The sequence below is a fragment of the Ophidiomyces ophidiicola genome (assembly GCF_022830035.1).
Source record: "Ophidiomyces ophidiicola strain CBS 122913 chromosome Unknown scaffold_9, whole genome shotgun sequence".
In the NCBI taxonomy this organism is placed as follows: domain Eukaryota; kingdom Fungi; phylum Ascomycota; class Eurotiomycetes; order Onygenales; family Onygenaceae; genus Ophidiomyces; species Ophidiomyces ophidiicola.
The window spans coordinates 170,294-187,971 of record NW_026054649.1 but is presented as its reverse complement, the minus strand read 5'-3'; the positions used below and the strand labels follow the sequence as shown (position 1 = coordinate 187,971).

The 17,678-nt window shown below is 53.7% G+C and overlaps 2 protein-coding genes across 2 annotated transcripts; both read right to left on the bottom strand.

The window, feature by feature from the left end:
- Positions 1-2,201: 2,201 nt before the first annotated feature.
- LOZ57_002968 (uncharacterized protein) lies at positions 2,202-4,191 on the bottom strand (the record flags this gene model as incomplete). Its single annotated transcript, XM_049252023.1, has 2 exons — positions 2,202-3,727; positions 3,834-4,191. 2 exons carry the CDS (start codon positions 4,189-4,191, stop codon positions 2,202-2,204), a joined length of 1,884 nt encoding a protein of 627 aa, XP_049108906.1.
- Positions 4,192-10,815: 6,624 nt separating this feature from the next.
- GIN1 (Gypsy retrotransposon integrase-like protein 1) lies at positions 10,816-14,315 on the bottom strand (the record flags this gene model as incomplete). Its single annotated transcript, XM_049252022.1, has 5 exons — positions 10,816-12,006; positions 12,094-12,478; positions 12,533-13,138; positions 13,193-13,940; positions 14,018-14,315. 5 exons carry the CDS (start codon positions 14,313-14,315, stop codon positions 10,816-10,818), a joined length of 3,228 nt encoding a protein of 1,075 aa, XP_049108905.1.
- Positions 14,316-17,678: the final 3,363 nt, after the last annotated feature.

Sequence of the window (17,678 nt, the reverse complement as noted above, 5' to 3'; positions counted from 1 at the left end):
GAAAAGAAAAGAAAACAAGGAGAGCAAGGACCAAGTTAGTAAAAAAAGTAGTTTTGATGTTTGTACTTGCCCCGGGGGCGCCTTTTTTCACTTGCCACCCAGACCCGAAGACCGGTCGGTAAAACTCTCTTTGTTCCCTTCTCTGTGTAAGGGAAGGAAAAAAAAAACTTTATGAGCAACACCCGTCAGTGCCAAGCTGGTGACGTTATATGTGTTGTGTTTTTTTTTTTTGTTGTTCTTTAGTAAGTTGTACGGAGTCAATAATCGAGGGTCAAAAAAAAAAAAAAAAGCTCGCGTGCGGCGGCGGAGAGGCGAAGACGTTTTAACTACCGGGCGGGTGGTTGGTAAGAAGGGTCGCGAGGCAGAAAAATAGGTTGTAACTATGTATTTGTTTTGCGTGAGCAAGGTATGACTTCAGCGTCCACTTCCCCCCGAGGAGGAGGATAATAATAATATCAAACCGCTGCAGCGAGTTGTCGCAGGAAAATACTTTCAAACAAACGAGTCGAATCTTATCGCGGAATTTCTCTTGTATGTAATGCGCGTCCGGGCCGAGAGAACGAAGTAGCCGACAACGACGATGACGATGACGCGCGATAAAAAAAAGGGTTCACGCGCGCAGCGCGTGTATGTGTTTGTTGGCTTGCGAGAGGCCCGTTTCCCTTCCTTCGCCGAACGAGGGCACGAAGAAAAAAAATAGTTCTCTTATCGCGACAAGCCGTTTGTTTGTCCGGTTCGAGCCCAGTTTCTTTTTTTGGCTTTTTTCCAACGGGGGCGGTGCGGATGCGGGAGACTTCGGTATGTTCGTAGGACGGGCGAGGCGAAAAAGAGGAGGAGGATGAGGTTTGTACGTAAGTCGGTAGAGGTGGCGGGTGGAGGATGGTGGTTGTGGTGGTGGTTAGGTAAAGAAAAATAAATAGTGAGATCACGATGCTGCGCGTCGATAACAACAGCAAGGGCACTCTAACTAACTACTTAGTCAGTAGATACAGCATGCTAGTACTAGTCTGCTGTGTGCGTGACGTTGCGACTCGCGTGTGCGAGATCCATACCAGAGCAAGCAAGCAAGGCAAAGCAAAGCAAAGCAAAACACACTGCCGAAAGCGGTCCAGGCAGGAATGGGTGGAATAATAATGGCAAAAAAAAACTCGATGTTTGTTAATAATTGCATTTTATCGCAGAGTTCCGGCGGCGCGGCAAGGCAGGCGAAGATCACACAGACAGAACAGAAACTTGCTGACTCAGCGTGCTCGCGCACGCCAAGCTTTCGAGAACGCGTTCCAAGACTGCCGTAACCGGCAAATAGTGGGGGGGGTTGAGGACTGGTAACGAAATTTTTTTCATTTCGTCAGGACGACCGGCCAATCAGGGAGTAGGCACTAGGCTACTTGCGGACTAGCAGACGTAGTACGGTGGGGGCGAAACCGGACCGGGCTGTATTGGTATTTACGAAGGAATAATGATTTCTGATAGATGAGATTCATTTGTTTTTCAGAAGCAAGAACCAGAGAGATAAGAGCGAGAGAGAAGACTACGGGGCGTATGTACAGATATAGCAGAGCACGCGGACCGCTACTTAGGGGTCCAGCATGGAAAAAAAAAAGGCAGAACGCAGGACGTCACCGCAGTGCGAGCGAGAGAGGCGTGCGCGCGCGCCTGTGTAGTAATATAAAGGGGTATTGAAGGCATTCACCACGCACGCATCATCGCTCGCACCAGCGCCTTGTAGGAAGAAAAAAAAAGTCACGAAGTACGCATTCAAGCATATCATCATCACAAAAAAAGTCGAGAGTCTGGGAGACAAGTCGTCATCCGAAGCAGTTTAAAAATCAAACTAGACAGCAAGAGCCCGTGAGACTTCTGGGGACTTTGTAAGAGAAAGAAAAAGGAAACCTGATATATGTTAAAGGGCAGGAGTAAAAGTAAAAAGGTAGACCCGGAGGAACATAGGCATCACTTGGCGGTCATCAAAGATAGCAACGAGTATAGGCGGCGGGCATTGGCAACGTTGGCACAAAAAAAAAAAGAAGTCGAGAAAAAAGAATAAGAAGTGATATTTCCATCCACCAGTTTGAACGAACACAAGAGAGATTCTCAACTCAATAAAAAAAGAGAAAAAAAAAAAAAAAAGAGCAGCAACAACGATAACATCAACAACAAAAAAGAAAGAATCAAAAAAATAGCAAAAAAACAATCGGATATCATTCATCCATTTTCATCTTCGCATCACCGTCGTCATCACCGTCCAGTTTCAGCACCGGGTACAAGCTCTCCGTCTTCAGCTCGCCACCACTCCCCTCGTTCCTGCGTGCCTCGTCCCGATCATCATCCGCCGCCGTCGCCGCCGCTACCGCCTGCATGCCTTGCATCTCGCCCGCACTTAACCCTCCGTCCTGAGAATAGCTGGGAGACCGCCGATTTTCCTGCTCGAAATCGCCCTGGTAGAGGCGATCGCGGATGTAGTCGCGCAGACGCTGCAGCAGACGCACGTTCTCCACCCACATGTCCTCCGCGGAACGGGAGGTAGTGGTGTTGTTGCGAGGAGTATCGCTGGAGTCTGGGCTGCTGCCCGAGCCGCTGCTGCGTCGGGCAGTGGGGGTGGACGAGCGGCGATCGCTGGACGCACGACGGAGGAACGGGTCGATCATACTGTCAGAGACTTTGTCATGATGGCTCACAGTCGAGTTGGGGCTGTTGCTGCCGTTCGTCGACATGTCCATGGCGTCGGTGTAGTCCATGCGCGAGCGCTGCAGCATGCCGCCGGTGTACCGGCGACGGTCGTCGTTGTCGAACATGCTGCTGAGCGTGGAGGGCGGCGCGGTGCCCGAGACATTAGGATAGCCGGCGGCGGCGGATTCTTGGGCGGAGGACGTCGGCAGGGTGGGATACATGCTGGCGCTGGACTGCGGGAGCGAGGCGGCGTGCGAGGACGGCGGGATGTGGTGAGTCGAGGCCAGGGAGACGGGCGAACGACCAGAAGTGTACGACTGGGCACTGGAGGGAGGGGTCAAGGAGGGAGTCACACTGTGCGGGGATCTGGCAGAGGCGGGCAGGACTTGAGGGGTAGCAGCAGCAGCAGCAGCTGGAGCATTGGCATGGCTGGAGGGCAGATGCGAGGCCGTGGGGGGGGAGTTGGTAGTGCGATAACTCAAGGCCCCGTGGACGAAATGTGCGCCGGGCTGAGCGACGCCAGCGGCGGCGACATTTTCATCGCTCTCATAAACGGTGGTTTGCATTTGCTCCAGGAACTGATCAATATTCATCAAGTCAGTCTTGGTGCGAAGATTCCCCATCGGAGGCAAGTGGTAGGACTGGGCAGGGATTGGGCCAGCATGATAACCTCCATGACCACCAACAGCGACCATCGCAGGCATTGGCTGGTATTCAGGCACTGCGGCAGCGTGAACCAAGGGGAGAGGCAATCCGTGCAAATTCAAGAGGCGTTGGCCTATCGCGGCATAGGAGGTAGGGTCGAACTGACGTCGTTTTAAATCACCGAAAAACTCATTGAGGGCATCGTATCCCCGTTTCTTCGATTCATACGAAGCCTGGTGGGTGGCATCGCTGCCCACGGCATAATAGACGTTCCCGTACGACGGGTTCGCGGGATGTTGGGGATGCTGCGGGTGCTGCGGGTGCTGCTGCTGCGGGTGGTAGAAGGGCGCATGGGGGTGGCCGTAGGGGGCGCCGGGGACGTGGCCCAGGGCGCTCTCGAAGTAGTGGCCGGCTACAGGGAGAAAAGGGTTAGCAGATGGCGGCGGAGCAGGCCAGGGAAAAAGCCGCGAACAACAAGGGGTGCAGCGAGAGGGAGAGAGAGAACGAACGGAGCATACTTTTCCCATCCGGGCCCATGGTGACGCCGAACATGCCGTTGGGGGGCCGGGCGCCGTGGCCGGGCTCGGGCGATCGCACGAGGACGGAGTCGTCGGCATGGGTCTTGACGTGCTTCTTGAGGTCCTGGGGCCGCTTGAAGGCCTTGCCGCAGAAGTCGCATTTGTGCGGTTTCAGGGGGACGTGGACGCGGATGTGCGAGGTGATGTGGTCGCGTTTGACGGTGGTGGTGCGACAGTTGCCCCAGGAGCAGGTCAGGTTGAGGTTGTTGGTGCTCTTGCGGCCGACATGGCGCTCGCAGACGTGTTCCTGTGGGCGCGAGAGCGAGGTTAGCCGTGGGGAGCGATGAACGGGGGGCATCTTGGATGCTTCGCTTGGCTCTGTCGCGTCCTGCGACAACAAACAACAATGGCGCCCAACGCTCTCGCCGGCAAGGCGACTGTCTCATCTGTTCGACGACAAAGAAAAAATAAAATAAAATAAAACGATAAAAAAAAAAAAGAAAAAGAAAAGATCGACGACAAAAACGAGGACGCGACCAAAACAAGCGACTGCTACTCGAAACGCGAGCTCACGGGTTAGGAAGACGGGGGCAAGACAAGACAACGTACATAGAGGGCCTCGGGCGTCGGGCAGACCTCGCGACAGCCAGTCCACTGGCAGGTCAGGTCAGAGGGCTGCGGAGCCTGTTGTTGCTGCTGTTGAGCTTGCTGTTGTTGTTGCTGCTGTTGCTGCTGCTGTTGGGCGGCCGCATTGGACCCTGCTGCGTCCTGAGCAGAGGCAATGGGCACGGCAGAGGCGGCGGCGGCGGCCACGGCGACGGCTTGTTGGGCGGCGGCAGGGGCAGCGGCGAGAGCCTGCTGCTGCTGCTGCTGAGCCTGTTGCTGCTGGACGGGCGGCGGAACGACGGCGGCGGACTGGAGTTGCTGGGCGAGCGACTGCTGCTGCTGCTGTTGCTGTTGCTGAGCCTGCATGGACAACGGCTGCGATGCAGACTGGGGAGGAGGGGGAGGAGGAGGAGGAGAGAGAGAGTGCTGCGCGAGCGGCTGCAGAGATTGCGGTGGTGTTGGTGGTGGTGGTTGTGGTGGTTGTTGTTGGTGGTGGTGTTGGAGAGGGAGGTGGTGGTGGAGGGAGGAGGGCTGGGCGGGCGGTGGTGGTGGTGGTGGTGGTGGGTGGTGCAGGAGGGCGGAGGAGGAGTCTTGGGGGTCGGTGGAAGCCATCAGGCAGGGCGCCAAGCAGCGCGGGTCTTGTCGCGCCGGCGAGAGAGCGAATTTGACGTGGCGAGCGAGCGAGTGAGCGGTACGCCGTAGGCTGGGTGGTTGCTGGTACGGCGGGCTGGGCGTGCTGGGCAGAGCGAGAGGAAAGTCTTGGGGGAGGGACAAGGCCGCCAAGCGGGCGCTGGCCTGAGGGCGCCGCCGCTCTTTATACGCGCGCGCCGCCCCCCCCAGCCGCCAAGCCCCGCCGCCCAGCCTGCCCCGGCCGCCCAGCCCCCGGCCGACCGCCGAGTTATCGCCGCGCCGTCGCCGCCAGGCAGTCAGGGTGGCTGAGCCCACCGCCACACCTGCTACCGCTGCCGCTGCCGCTGCTGCTGCTGCTGTTGAGCTGCTCCTCTGGCGCTAGCTAGCTCCGCACGTAAATCAAGAAATCCGTCCCAGCCCGTCGCCCGCGACGTTTCTTATCTGTCGTGTCCCATGCCCGTCCCTGGCCGCGTGGGATCCAACTGATCTCCATCCCAACCCCACCCCATCCTGAAATTATAATAATAAATCATACATGCCATTACAGATATACCAACCACCACGCTACGACGCTGCATCCTGCTCACCGCCCACAGTAGTAGGGCTGACGCCTCCCGTGGTGCCAGGGGGGGTAGCCGGCCGGCGGCGGCGGCCAGCCCGCCAAATCAGGGCCCGCCACTGGGAAGAAGAATAATATTAAGGGAGCGTGCGAGCCGGGCGCACGCCGGCTCCACCGCCAGCCAGAGAAAGCAAAAAAAAAGGGGGGGGGAGGAGGAATGCCCGCTAGTTGCATCAATGCGCCGAAGGACCACGCAACCCGGTTTCTTGGGGTGGCGAAGAGTGGCTCCCCAGCCAGACAGGGCAGAGAGAGAGAGCCAGCAGCCAAACGATTTCTGCACGGGGTACGGAGTAGTCTCACGCCTCCAAGGCCGCACTGCAGAGTAGAAGCAATGCGCGCCAAAAGCAAAGATCAGGACAAGCAAGAGAATCAAGAAAAATCCAACAAAAAAAAAAAGCCGAAGCACGCGGATATCCGGTGCTGGCAGGGCATGCACCCATCCACACAGACAACTCCCAGCCGGGCCACCACTTGGCTGTGGCCGCCCATTGGAGCCCAGAGTCCGGAGTACGGAGGAGAGCCACACTAGCACGCGGTTAGTATGTCGCATTCTCTAGCATTCTCCTTTTTCAGGTGCTTGTTTGTCTTGCATCACCACCACCTACCGCTCTGCCCGCCCTCAACCACGCGCCGGCATTGTGTTGTTCCTGCACGGGTTTCCAGCCGTGCTGCATCCACTCCGGGGCCTGCACGCCCCAACAAAAAAATAAAAAAAAAAATAGCCCATTTTAGCCTCAAACCACAATCCCGTCCGGCTGTCCTGTTTAGGCGTGGCAGACAAAGACACGCTTCCCTTAGCACAGACTCTCTGTCACACACACACACACGCCGGTCTGGACCAGCCCCGAGCCGTGCTCGTCGTGTAATCCACGCCGCCCATTCGTCGTCGTCCAGTCCAAACGGGGGCGTTGAGTGTGCAGCCAGTAGCAGTAGTGGTATTTTTCTTGCCGCGTCCGGAGTACTCCGTACCGTACCTTCGTTTCTCGATAGAAGATATCATATGATAGACAACTCCGTAGCTCGCTGTCAGGCAATCAATCAATCAATCAACCCACTTCGCCTGCCCACGAAGCTTTTGCCCTTTTCCCCTTTTCAGCCAGCGCGCGCGCCCGTTCTTTTCTTTTTCCGCGCCCCGCCCGCTGCGCTGCCCGCTTTTCCGGCCCTGGTCCCTGACCCCCCCCCCCCCTCCCTCGCTGACCTTCGACGCCCGGCCAGGGAACTCTGAAAAAGGGTTGTTCGCAGGAAAAGTATAACCCAAAAATATACCCTTACGAGCCCAAGACCAAGGAAATCCGTAGCTGGCCGGGTGTTTTCTTTTTCTTTTTTGCCCATCGATCGGCGTGTGTTCGGTGATCTCAGGCCACCATGGGCCTCCCCTTGTCCCTCCCCCCCCCAGCAGCAGCAGCAGCAGCAGCAGCAGTAGTACTAGCAGTAGCGGGAGCGGCTGTTCTCCGTACGCCGTCGCAGCGAGCGTTTTTAGCCCCAACAGACCATCAGCACCGTTTGAATCCATCCAGGCAATCCAAACCTCCTCCTGTCGTTCGTCCATTTCATGCTCACTTTTGCCCACCAGCCCATCCTTGCAAAAAACCATCATCTTCCCCTCCTCAGCTATGCCCGCACCACATGTTCTCCGAACTCCGTATTCCGGATATTGTATTATTCGCCAGCCTCGTCGACGTGGTCCTCCCCTCACTACTCCGTACTCTCTTCCCCCCGGCAACCCTGAGGCGTTGTGATGCTGCTGCTGCTGCTGCTTGCAGGCTGGTCCTGACTGGCTGGAGGAACAATGCATGCGCGCGCACATGCTTCCCCTTTTCTTTTTCTTTTTTTTTGAGATTACCGTCCAGCTTCTTCGCCAAACTTGGCTTTTTTGCTTCGGGGGCGGGCGACCGGGGAGGGCGGGGAAGGCCAGCCAGGCCAATCAGTCAGTCAGCGGCAGTCAGCCAGCCAGCCAGCCTCAAAATGAAAGGGGAGGAGAGAGATGAACACGCAAAAGAAAAACAATCATGCAAGCAATAGAGAGGGTCCCCTCCCCCCCTTGGCTAAGGTTTTTGCTGCCCAACCCAATAATACTCATAATCAAAACAGAATAGTAGTATGTGCCAGGCTTCTGCGGAGATGGGCCATAGATCAGTCGAGATCTCCCGGGTCCCCCCCTGGTCGTGATACAATCTCTTCTCTGCATCTCTTCTCTTCGTTGCCCAGTTTTCTTCTTTTTTTTTTTTGGGTTTGTTTTTTTTTTCGCCGTGTCGACAACGGCATGGCGTCCTTTTTTCCCCCCATCATCGTTATTATTATTATTTGCTTCTGCGCGGTGTCTTGTCCCGCACCCGCCCGGCCGGCCGGCCGTCGACGCCCGTCGGCCCCCGTCCGTCAATTTTATTTCTCAGTAGTATTATTAACCTGGGAGATTCCTGATCCTCCCGATACGCTCAGCAGCCTTGCCTGCCTGCCTGCGTGCATATTATTATTCTGCGCCGCTCCACCCCGTGCGTTTTCGTTCCCCGCGCGCGAAAGTGTCTGATTGGCGCAGCGCCCTTCTGGCCGTCGGGTTGTTCTCTCTCTGTCACGCAAATCCCATGGTGTGGACACCGGCCCTCGGATCTTGGTACGGATCTTGCACGTTTTGCTGAGACATGTCCGTTCGGACGTCTGAGCTGTTCTTCGATGATGATGATGATGTCCACATCTCCCTGCTTGAGCGTGGTTGGAATAATGGTGCTGGTGCCGGTGGCCCTCGCTTTCGTTTCTCTCCCCGCTAGCTCGGGGTTGGTTGGTTGGTCGCTCGCTCGCTCGCCTACGTCGCCTCGAACTCCCGCATCCGCCAGACTACCAGTACTGGAACCCGATGGCTGGTCTGGTCTGGTCCAGCGTGCCAGGCACCCTCCGAGGCAAATAGTGCCGCTGGAGAACACGCGTGCACCCGTCACCACCCGCCGCACCATCACAGGTCCCACACGACCGAAAAGGCCCCGAGATCCATCCCATCGAACGCCGAAGCTTGATGGCGGTCTAGCCATCGCCGCGTCCCTCCCCCCCGCCCCGAGCCCGAGCTGACGCAGTTAATATCGTCGACGTTCCTATTTTTGCTGCCGTGCTTACTCGTCCACACGCGGGACCAAAAGAAAAAAAGGGCTCGAAGGCCATACAGGCATCCAAACCCCCCCTCCCCTAACGTGTCACACTTCTCGGGCCAAGTCGAGCAGTCGCAACGCACCACTGAGCATGTGCTCAGTCATTTTTTTCGGACTTGCGAGAGATCCAGACTCGTCGCGGGCTGTTCCGAGAGTCTGCCGGCGCGGAGGCCCGGGAATAATAATAACAATAACAATAAGATGGATGTGTTATACCACCCCAATTAGGCGCAAGGAGGTGGAGTGCAGACGCCTTTTGTTTTTTTTTTCCTCCCCGGGCAGAGTACAAAGAAAATAGGAACAGTGATAGGATGTACGTACATGGGTGTAGTACATTCCGTTTCAAGTGCCATCTGGTGAGGCGTATGGTTCTGGACAGCGAAGAGAGGGCGTGGGAGCGGTGACGGCATGATGGGGCGAGTTTGGGGGCCGGTGGTGCGGTGGTGATCGAGCCAGGCGGACGGACATTCACGCCGCGTAGATCATTTTGAGGAGATCATCTGTTCACAGGTCAGTGCCGTGCTTTTGTTTAATCCAGAGCAGAAACGGTCGACACTCACTTGGCGGCTCCCAGGTGAGCGAATGCATTACTCCCTCCCCTCCCCGCTCAAACACCCTGTTGTGTTTTCTGGCTTGAGATACCCCCCGATGTCTTGGCCCTCCAGGCTCAAGACGCTGCTGAAAGGTGTTTTGCTGTGCTCAGGCGCACAAGAGCCAGGCATATCATTGCAGGGCAGCCAGATCACAGCAAGGCCATACCCCGATGATCCAGCGGTGCAATACCCCTCCAACACCCCCATTTTTTTTTGCCAGCACGCCGCCAGGACATCACAGCGAGCGTTCCCTTCGCCAGCCGCCGCTGCTGCATCGGCAGACGTGGTTTCGCGAACAAGGAGGGGATGATACATCATGACATGTCGTCGTCGTCGACGACGGACGTTGCTAGTGGCAGACCCCTGTTCCACGGTAAGCCGAATCGGCAAGGCGTTTACTCAAAAAGCTATTACTATTATCTCTCTCTCTGGCGTGCGACAAACGCAACGGGGGGCAGCCTGGGCGATACGAGAATCTCGAACAGCTAGCCTTGAACTGACCAATGGCCGCCCGGATGTGGCGCCAAGACTCACGATGTGGCTTCAACTTCAGCGCAAATAAAAAAAAAATAATACTGTTTTGATGTGTGTGGTACGCTGTATTTTGCGAGAGCGGGTGCCGGCCGAGAGGACTAGTTAACTAACTAGGCGGCTTCGGCAGCGATACCCGGGGGCGGCAAGCTTTTTTCGAGATCTGATCGAGGGGGGTCTAAACAGGGGGGTCAATATTACTCCGTGCACACAGCAGATGATAGAGCGCGGCTATCAACCGTTTTCCAATTTATTCAGCTAACCAAAATATATACGTCGTGAAAGCAGGCGTTCTCTAATACACTTTCATAGGCCCAGATCATCGATACCCCTGAATTCACACCAAGGAAAAATATGTATACATCCGCATCGTCTCGACATCACAGCAAGGGGGTGGGGCTATACACAAGATTCAAAACAAAGAGAATTCCCCAGGCTTTTTGGGACAGCTTGCTTTGAACAACTATTAGGGGAGAGATGAAAACGGATACACTTTCCTGCTATTGCGGAAAACGAACTTAATCACACTCTTGATGGCGTGCTAGCGGAGGTGCTCCGCTCAATCTATAAAAATGGAAAAAAATAAAAATAAAATAAAAAAAGAAAAAGAAAACGAAAAATATGAATGAAAAGCGACAGCATATCTCGAATACGTCGCGAACACTTTGAAATTTTTTGAAAAGTCGTGAAAATCAATGAGAAACACTCGAAAATGAAAAAAAAAAAAAGACAAAGAGAGAGTCTTACAAACAGAATATTATGTGACTCACCGCAAAAACAATGCCCTTTCTTCTTTTTTTTCGTTTCTCCCAACAACCCAAATGCAGGGGGAAAAAAAACTTATAGACCTTTACACCTAAGCTTCACTAAGCTCCCATATTCCATGCCGTCCATTGCGTCCATTCGGGGTTCATACTCGACGATGCGCCGTCCACCCCCGCACTCTCGAACCCGTGCTCATAATCCATACCCGTCGTCGTCGTCGCCGTGGCCGTCGTCGGCGCGTCCAGCCCCATGTCCATACCCAGCCCGCCGAACCCAGGCAGACCACCCATGTCCATGGGCAGGTTCATATCGCCCATGATGTCCTGGAACGAATCCTCGGGCACGGCCGCGTTGGGGAAGAAATTGCCTCCGGTGCCGTCCTGCGTGGCCAGGCTTTGCCACAGGAACGCCTGCCCCGGCATCGTCACGAGGTCCGGGTTCTCCATGTACCCGGGGCTCGTGGGGTCGGCGGTCGTGGACTCGGACGCTTTGCGTGCGTGGTGGGTGAGATACCTCCCCAGGCCCTTTGTGCGTGGGTTCATGCCTGCGAGGGCGGTCGACGGGTCGGGGTTGGAGAAGGTGGAGAAGTTGGGGTTGTTGATGAAGTTTGCGGGTGAAGACGCCGTTGTGCGAGTTGGAGTGCCGGCGTCCATGGCCGTGGATATTTGCTGCGGACCCGGCCGGTATGGAAATGGTCTCGAGATGTCCATGGATTCCTGCTTGAATGCTCCGTCTTCCAGCGTTGACAGAGGCTGGTTTGGATATGCAAACGGGTCATCTGAAGGAAACATCATTGGCATGAGGTCCGGAAGACGGCTGGGGTTATCAAACGGCGGAGAAAACGAATGTGGGTGTTTCAGGGGTGTTGAATGGTATTGTTGTGAAACGGACATTGGTGATGATGGGCTGGATATCTGGGTGGCATCCATGTCTGAAATCGAAGCTAACGTTGACGTAGCCTGCGACATCATTGTTGGAGATTGACTCAAACCCGAGAGCGGCGGCGCGCCATGACCTCCATTTACAGTAGCTCCGTTGCTCTGAGGAGCTTTTTGCTGTGGTGCCAAGATTGAACCGGCTGTCATCTGGGTTGGAAAGGTATGTGATCGTTTTACTGCATCTGGTGGGATTCCATCATTATCCTTCAACATTCCTGGAGGCGTACGCGTTCCAGTTGGAAGTGGCATTGAAACGGAGTGAGAGGGCGTCGGCTGAGGGCGTTTCCTGTTTACAGGGGCCGGTACGTTTCCACGACGATTGCGTAGCCGCTCTGGTAAGTGCTTGAATATAGACTTCACAGTCGATATTAGCTGGGAAGAGCTTTGAAAAAGAAAAGAGAGAAAAAAAAAAGAAAAAACAAAGGGTGGGTAAATACGAACATTAAGACTTTGAGTACACCTATCTGCCGCCATGCTTCTCTTCGCAAGGCCTGCCAGTGTGTTTTTGCCTTCAAGTGCATCCTTCAAGATGCCGTCCTTGGCAGTTGCTGAGTCTGGGTTCTCCAGAATAAAAAATAGCAAGGAGAGAATGGCAAAATAGGTCGTATACATGGTGAACCAATACGAGCCGTTCAGAAGCTGTTTCTTCTTCATTTCTGCTGTGATATGGACCACGTTTCTCGCCACACTTACACATGCTGCAGCGCAAGCATACGAACGTTTATCAATCCCACGATCTTGAGAACCTCCGCTAACATAGTGTAAAAACGGTCGATACATTACCATCTGCACGTGCGCGTAGCTGATTCGTAGCAGCTGTCTCAGTCTAGAAGGGCTGTCAGACCGGCACTGGGGGGCCTAACAGATACAGATTACTTACCTGTCGACGTTGGGGGGTGCGTCGCCGCCAGGTTTAAATGCCTCGGGAAGATCTTCCTTCCATAGTTGGAGATCCCGCTCAATCTCGCGGATTTTAGAGTGGCTGACCATGTATGTATGACCGGAGCTCAGATTGGCCGCCTTTACAGGATATATATACTTCGTCACCTTCAATAGAATTTGAGACAGTCGTATATGTGCGTTTACTCCAGCCATCAAGGAGACGGAGCCTGACGGTACGGGCAAGATACCCTCTGGGGCGATGTATTCATCTTCAATTCCCAGGGGCAGCTCTTGATCAATATCGTCTGCGCTGAGCATCCATGGAAGACCAAGAATGGTGCTAACATGGACATCCATACTGCGGACAACCCAAAATACACGCTTGCGCGTTTCCAATTCTACTGGGCTGAAGTTCGCTGACACGGAACGATGTAGGCCGAGGCGAAGTGATGCCCGGAGCGCAATGCCAATATACGAATAGCAAGTGCTAACGTTAGCGGATGATTGAAGAAATAGAATCATAAAACAAATAGCTTGTAGGGATGTGAGATCACGGCATTCCGTGATATCGAGAAGCAGTCTCCCTGCCTTGAAGTATTGGAAGCTGGTTCAATGTTAGTCAGGCGTTGCATGTTGAATAAGTGGATATATATCTTACCCCTGGTCCACTGCAGGTTCATACCCGGATTTATCTAGAGTACAATCACCCACACCTCGAAACAGGCAACCAACAGCAAGTGCAAGATACAGTAATGGCAAAAATGTGTTCTCCTTATTTGTATATTTCTCAGCAGGAATATCGTATATTCGATTGAACATGGAATTGAAAGTAGGTTTGTGCATGAACCGTAGCACAATACACGCTTCATCGAGAGCATTGTCACAAAGGTTCCGTGCGATGTCTCGCGGGGGCAAGTCATGAGCCAAAGACATATATGTATCGATTGGGGAATCTGATGATGACTTCGCGCCTTCCAAGATCTGAGAAATCTGCTGGAATTTGGACGGAGCCCGCTCGGGTACAAGACCTCCGAACTGTTTCCGCAGGTGGCGGACGAACATGAGACCAGAAGACTGACCGTGATAATCCCAGTGACCCTGGTCATCCAGGTCTAGAGAACCAGTATTCTCTACCATTGACTCCAGAAGAGACTCATCGCAATGCTCAGAAGAGGTACTCAGCTCCTTTGTGTCGGGCTCAGTCTTCACTTCATTCTTGCGCTTCTTCTTGATGGTAGAAATGAAATCATCAACCTTATTAGTATCAATCGATGAATCGTCTAAATCGACCTCTGGAAGCACTGCGCGCAACAAGGCCTCTGCCCTTTGCAATCGAGCTTCTAGTGCCTCAATGTACTGTGGCGCAGGGTTTCTTCTCCTGTTTGATGGCTGGTCATACGTACAAGCTACAAATATTGAATTAGATGTTAGTAAAAGGCAAACGTAGCCACAAAGGAGGAAGGACATATCGCCAGTAGCGTACCGTAGCTGTATACGGTGCAGTGAGTACATGGCTGTTTGCCATCACATTTGATTTTTTTACGGCGGCATTCGTCACATGCTCTTGTGACTCGCCGTCGCTTCTGCACCGGTATGGCCGACTTTACTTGATCTGTATCTGGTGCAGGACTGCCTTCAGCTGAGTCAGAGTGTGTGCTGGGCGGCTTTTTGCAGCCAGGGTCCTTGGAGGCGCCGTCCTTTGATTCACCCGGCGCAGGCTGTTCACCCTTGTCTTCTGAGGCCTGGGCGGCGGGAGTAGTGATATTGTCTTGCGAGTCCATTTTGCGAGCGCTGGTGCCGAATACCCAGGCTCATCGGAGCGATGAAACAAGGAAATGAGGTCGTATGGATAGGCTCTTCGTCGTCAGTGCTGCAGCCACCTTCAAGATGGGACATGTCCGGGCCAAGGCCAAAAGGGTTTATGGGCTCTCAGTCGCACAACTCCGGCGCATTCGCTTTGAGGGATCAATGGCTATGAACCGCCGCGGCGTCTGGTTGCATATCAGTATGCAGCTGACGATAAACACTGAGGCTTAGACGGAGTTCCACAGCCGCTGGCGGGGCTATGAAGGGCAGAAAAAATTAAAAAGCAACGACGCGGCCGGACACCAGGCTTACCAGGGTAATACTAGAACGCTTTGTACGCCCGGAATTGCTTCTTCCAGTCGGAAAGTCTGGTCTGGCGGCCGGAACAGCAAGGGGATTTCGCGACAATGTCGAGATAAAAATGAGCAATGGGGGATTGGCGGGCGGCGGATCCGCGCGATAAGATTGGCAGTGGCCTCCGAAACCGCAACACCCAACCCGTACGGAACAGACTCTTCGCCGACACTCTGTGGGAGAACTAACGGTCGAGGATGGGGGGCGCTCTTATTGCCTCGAAGAGCGATGAGTAACAGCAGCGATACGATGTGATGGGACAAGACGCCGATGATCTCTCAGCCGACGCTATCAATGTCAGTGCGCGACGACTAGCGCGGCCAGCTTAAGTCCGAACATCGGTTGCAGCCTTATCCCTGCCACGCCGCACATGATCGCCTGGCACACCCGCAAAGCTCGCATTGCCCTCGGCCTCCTTGCCTGCCGTGTACTCACGCTTTTCTGCGCGCGAAAAGCCCGACCGTGTGCTGCACTCGCTCTCTCGCGCGACAGAAACCCCGCTAAACGGCACTCTCCGGTGATTAATCAGCCAACTAGGGCGTGCATTAATCAGCAATGACGCCACAATTTCGCCACCGCGGGCTCGGCTAGCGTGGGGTTTCCGCGTGCTGATTGGCCTGGAAGCCAACAAGCTTTCTAGAATGTCTTATGTAATGCACCCGTGTGCCACCCTGAGTAAGCGCTTGCGGCTTGGCACCGCTCCAGAGGCGCCACATGTTGCATCTCAAGCCTCAGCTTGCGCACCTGTTGACGAACGGTGTTCCTTCCAATGCATGCATCGACAGTATGGCCCTGCACGCCCTGCAGCGCACATACCTATGCCATGCCTTTACTTCGAGCAAATCCAGAAGCTGCCCTGACCTACAGTCACGGCGGATTCCCTCTCACGCATATCATACCTTTTTGCACCCACAAATCTGCTTTTGTGGTAGCATAGTTGCATATTAGGCCATTTCTCTCCACGCCGGTGTTCATCCATAGTGTTCCTCCAAGAGTGTAATCCTGCATTGCCTTTCACGATACAAGCATTGATCTATCAGAGCTATGTTGAATTCGGTTATTCAAGGGGCGTCCTATCCTAAAAATAACCAGAATTCAGAGGAACTCCGATGTGAAGCGACCAGAGATACATGCGACGCTTGAATACCTGTGACGCCGAACAAGCTTTGATTGTAATTAAGCCTTTGACCTGCGTTATTTTTTAGAATTCCGCTTGTATGGCCTGCTGCCTAACGCTGCTCATATGGACCCTGAAGCGATGGCGAAAGCGCAATAATTGCATGCTTCAAACCAGGATATGCGAGAAGTTTGCAGGATCTACATATTTCTACCAATGCATCATTTGAAATAGTGCTTGATTGTTATGTCAGGTTGTATATTTCCTTTCCTGAAAGAGATTTGACAACTATCCTTGACGGCATCGGCGGAATGAAAATCCGAGCACCTCCAAACCACCAGGCGAGGTCGTCCTTCGTCTTGTTTTCACTTCGCGGCGCGACGAGGCTCAATCCTTGTGGCCTCAGCGTAATGACTGCACAAAGATCCAAGCTCTCATCCTTATTCAAAACCGCACGGCCCAAGTCCTTTTAAGGCTGTGTAGATGACAATGCATGTCCATATCTAGCTGATTCCAAATCCCGGACCCGAGCAATATCTGATGCATATACGAATCCCTTTATGGCCAATTGCTGAGGGCTGACATACGTCATGATTCAATTTGTATGTGAACATGTACTCCGTATGTATCTACATATACACTTACGGCTCACGCTCTGGACACCCCTGCTGTTACTTGTCCAACGTCACAGTATTCTGCAGGTTCCCTTCTCTTTATCCACCTTGAGCAACTTGAAGATGCAGCACCTAGACCTGTGACGTGTATATTGCGTTCTTTGTGGCTTTGTGCGGAAGTCTTGCACCCCTTGTCTGCTCTAGAACTGGTCCATCGACAACCCCGCCTTTCCTATTCTGGGGCAGCGGTTGTGTTGACAATGATCGCTGCTTGGATTGTCTTTATTCTAGGTAAACCTTCGGCACCTCTACGAAAACAGTACATGCCCGCGGGGCACGGAATACAGTATATAAATATACTTGGGGATGATGCCGTGTCTCCCGCACATTCGCACAAATATGTACCATTGCACTAACGCAGCGCCTGATTGGTGTAATCTACTCCCCAGACAGCCCGTCTATTGTCATTTCTAAACCCAAGTATGAGATTTTCACTGGGGAATCACTAGCACAGAGCGACCAACCTTAATGGGAGCGCCCCCGTTATATTGAACCCCTGGACCTTACGACTGTATTACTCGTGGGTTGTTAAGCAAGAGCTGAGCTTAGGTTTCGTGCTACGGAGGATAATGCCGCATGTGACCTCTTGCTTAACTCAAGCAATTTAATTGATTTATATTGGTGTATCTGCAAGTTTTTGAGGACGACAGAGCTCGAAGTTCTGGAATAAATCTGCCAAGCAAGAAAGAAAAATTTAGAACTCGATATGACAACCATGCTGGTGGTACTTTGCTGCGCATTCTCGGCGTTGGGTTCATTCCTTTTTGGCTATGACTCCTCCATAATATCGTCCAGCATTGCGCAAGAGGAGTTTAAACAGCGCTTTGAACATGATCTGACTGACTCATCTATAGGCGGGATCGTCTCTTCCTTCACAGGTAAGAAGGCTTCTGTTTCTCATCATCTTGGCTCTGGACGGGCGTCATTCTGAAACAGTTTTGCAGGCGGCGCCATCCTTGGGTCGGTTTTCGCGTCATACCTATCTGATATCTACGGACGAAGAATCGCCTTGTTCATTGGCGGCATATTGGCTGCGTCTGGAGCCGCTTTCCAAGGTGGAGCCACAGCGGTTGGAATGTTAATCGTAGGAAGATTCACAGCAGGTGTGGCAATCGGAATTATGTCGGCGACAGTTCCTGTATACTGTGTAAATTCCCGACTTCTGATATCACTTGGCTAGAGCGCTCGGAAGC